This window comes from Lacerta agilis, chromosome 15 (assembly GCF_009819535.1).
Source record: "Lacerta agilis isolate rLacAgi1 chromosome 15, rLacAgi1.pri, whole genome shotgun sequence".
Taxonomy (NCBI): Eukaryota; Metazoa; Chordata; class Lepidosauria; order Squamata; family Lacertidae; genus Lacerta; species Lacerta agilis.
Window position 1 is genome coordinate 17,680,803 of NC_046326.1, and position 1,811 is coordinate 17,682,613.

Here is a 1,811-nt window from a genome sequence, read left to right on the forward strand (position 1 = left end):
GGGCAAAGACAACGGGCATATAAAAGCTATGATGCTGGAAGATGAACCCCTCCATGTTATTAGCAGGGGCCAATTAAATGCTACTGTATCCATAAAGTAATCAGCACCCTGCTGAACAGAAATTAATTAAAACACACATGTAAACATATGACTGGAAAAAAAGCACAGGCACGTAGTAAGTCATTCTGTATGCAAGCGCAATCAAGAGATGGCAGCCAACATGATTTGCCAAATGACCAACTGGGGATTCTTTGAACTGGTAAAGTTCAAATTGCACCAGGGGCCAGGGGTGAAGAAGCAAGCTACACAGTCCTATATTACATGCCTGTCAGGGACTGTGTAGAGGAGGAATGGTGGAGACCCCCTTCCCAGCCTGACCCTTCCAGAGAAGAAGAAGACAGTTCAGAATTACAACAGGGGCTTGAGGGAGGTTACAGCTCAGAGGCAGATGAGGGGCAAAGCTGGGAAATAATGGGAGAGGAGTAAGAGGAGGAGGAGGAGGAGGAGGAAGCACCAGGGGGGAGACAGCTGACAGACTCAGTGTTTTTAGAAAGCATGCCAGACCCCCCTCTCAGAACCCAGTGCACCTTGAAAGTAGGAGAGCAAAGAGCTCAAAGGCAGAAGGCAGAGCTCAACACCCATAGTGATGACACATAATGGGAGAGACAGATGGGGTGGAGAGTCACTTGGGACAACACCATTATTCCAAGAGGCTGCATTCCCAAGCCTCTCTCTGTGAATATTGAATAAAAAGCCTTGGTAAGAACTTTCCTTGTCTTATCCATTCCTGGCAACCTACCGTGGGGGGTTGGATCCTCTGACACCTGACACAGCACCATTTGGTTCAAAGGGATTATTGTCAGTTAAGTGAATATAGGATTGCAGCCTTGTGTGTGTGTCAAGGAGACATGGGAAGCTGCTACCCCATTACTGCTGTGCCACCACCCTAAAGGCTCCTTTCCCTGGGTTGTGTGGCACTGTCACATGACGTTGGACGCTCAAGTCAGCATGACCAAGAAAAAGCATTATTTCAGACTATCCTTCAGTCACTGCATTTTGGTGTGGGGGACCTCAGCAGCACAGCATTGTCATGAGAAAGGGAGCAACTGGCAGGGGCAAGACAATCAGATCTTGCCAGGAAAAGTCCCCTCTTCTATGCGTTCATCCCAGCCAAGAAACGGGGCAAAGGGACGTGTACACTCTTTTGTACCACTGGCAGACATAAGGGTCTCCTCCCTTGGCTTTCATGGCTTTCTCACAGCGGTGGAAATCAATATAATTCTGCCAGCAGTTCCGGGTTTGGTTTTGATTGGGGAACCGACTGTCAAACGGAGCCGTTTTGTAATTTTCCAGCTTTTCCTTTATGCTTTCAGACATGTTCTCTTCTCTCAGCAACGGCAGCAGCGGCACTCAAGGCTCTTCCCTCAAAGTGACTTTCACCCGGAGACCGGCCGCGGCTCAGGGTTGTGTGGCTATGTCTTTGAAGTGGCCATGGCAGGACCCAGGGGATCTCACTGGGATCTCAGCGGAATCTAGCCACCACTGCTTCCTCCGCCTCTTTGCGCGCAGCAGAGGCAGCAAGGTGGGCAGGGCACCCATGAGAGTGCCACCTTTGTGGTTCCACTGTCCGAGGAAGCTGCCTTAGCCTGCCTCATGGGTAGGCGGGCTCTGGTTTGTGAGATAAATTTAACATATAATTTAGACCCCCCATCTTTCAGCCTATGAAACTAATGCAACACACAACAAAATAACTCATGGAATCATAGTGTTGGAAGGTACCCCCCAAAAGTTCCAAAACCAGAACACCTACT

At 49.3% G+C, this 1,811-nt stretch overlaps 1 protein-coding gene across 1 annotated transcript; it reads right to left on the bottom strand.

Annotated features, from left to right (window-relative positions):
* Positions 1-979: 979 nt before the first annotated feature.
* LOC117060191 (cytochrome c oxidase subunit 6B1-like) lies at positions 980-1,456 on the bottom strand. The gene has a single exon (XM_033172364.1). The coding sequence runs from the start codon at positions 1,375-1,377 to the stop codon at positions 1,162-1,164; it is 216 nt and encodes a 71-aa protein (XP_033028255.1). The 5' UTR covers positions 1,378-1,456; the 3' UTR covers positions 980-1,161.
* Positions 1,457-1,811: the final 355 nt, after the last annotated feature.

Coding starts and splice junctions, on each gene's coding strand:
- LOC117060191 (XM_033172364.1), bottom strand. CDS start 1,377: ATGTCTGAAAGCATAAAGGAAAAGCTGGAAAATTACAAAACGGCTCCG.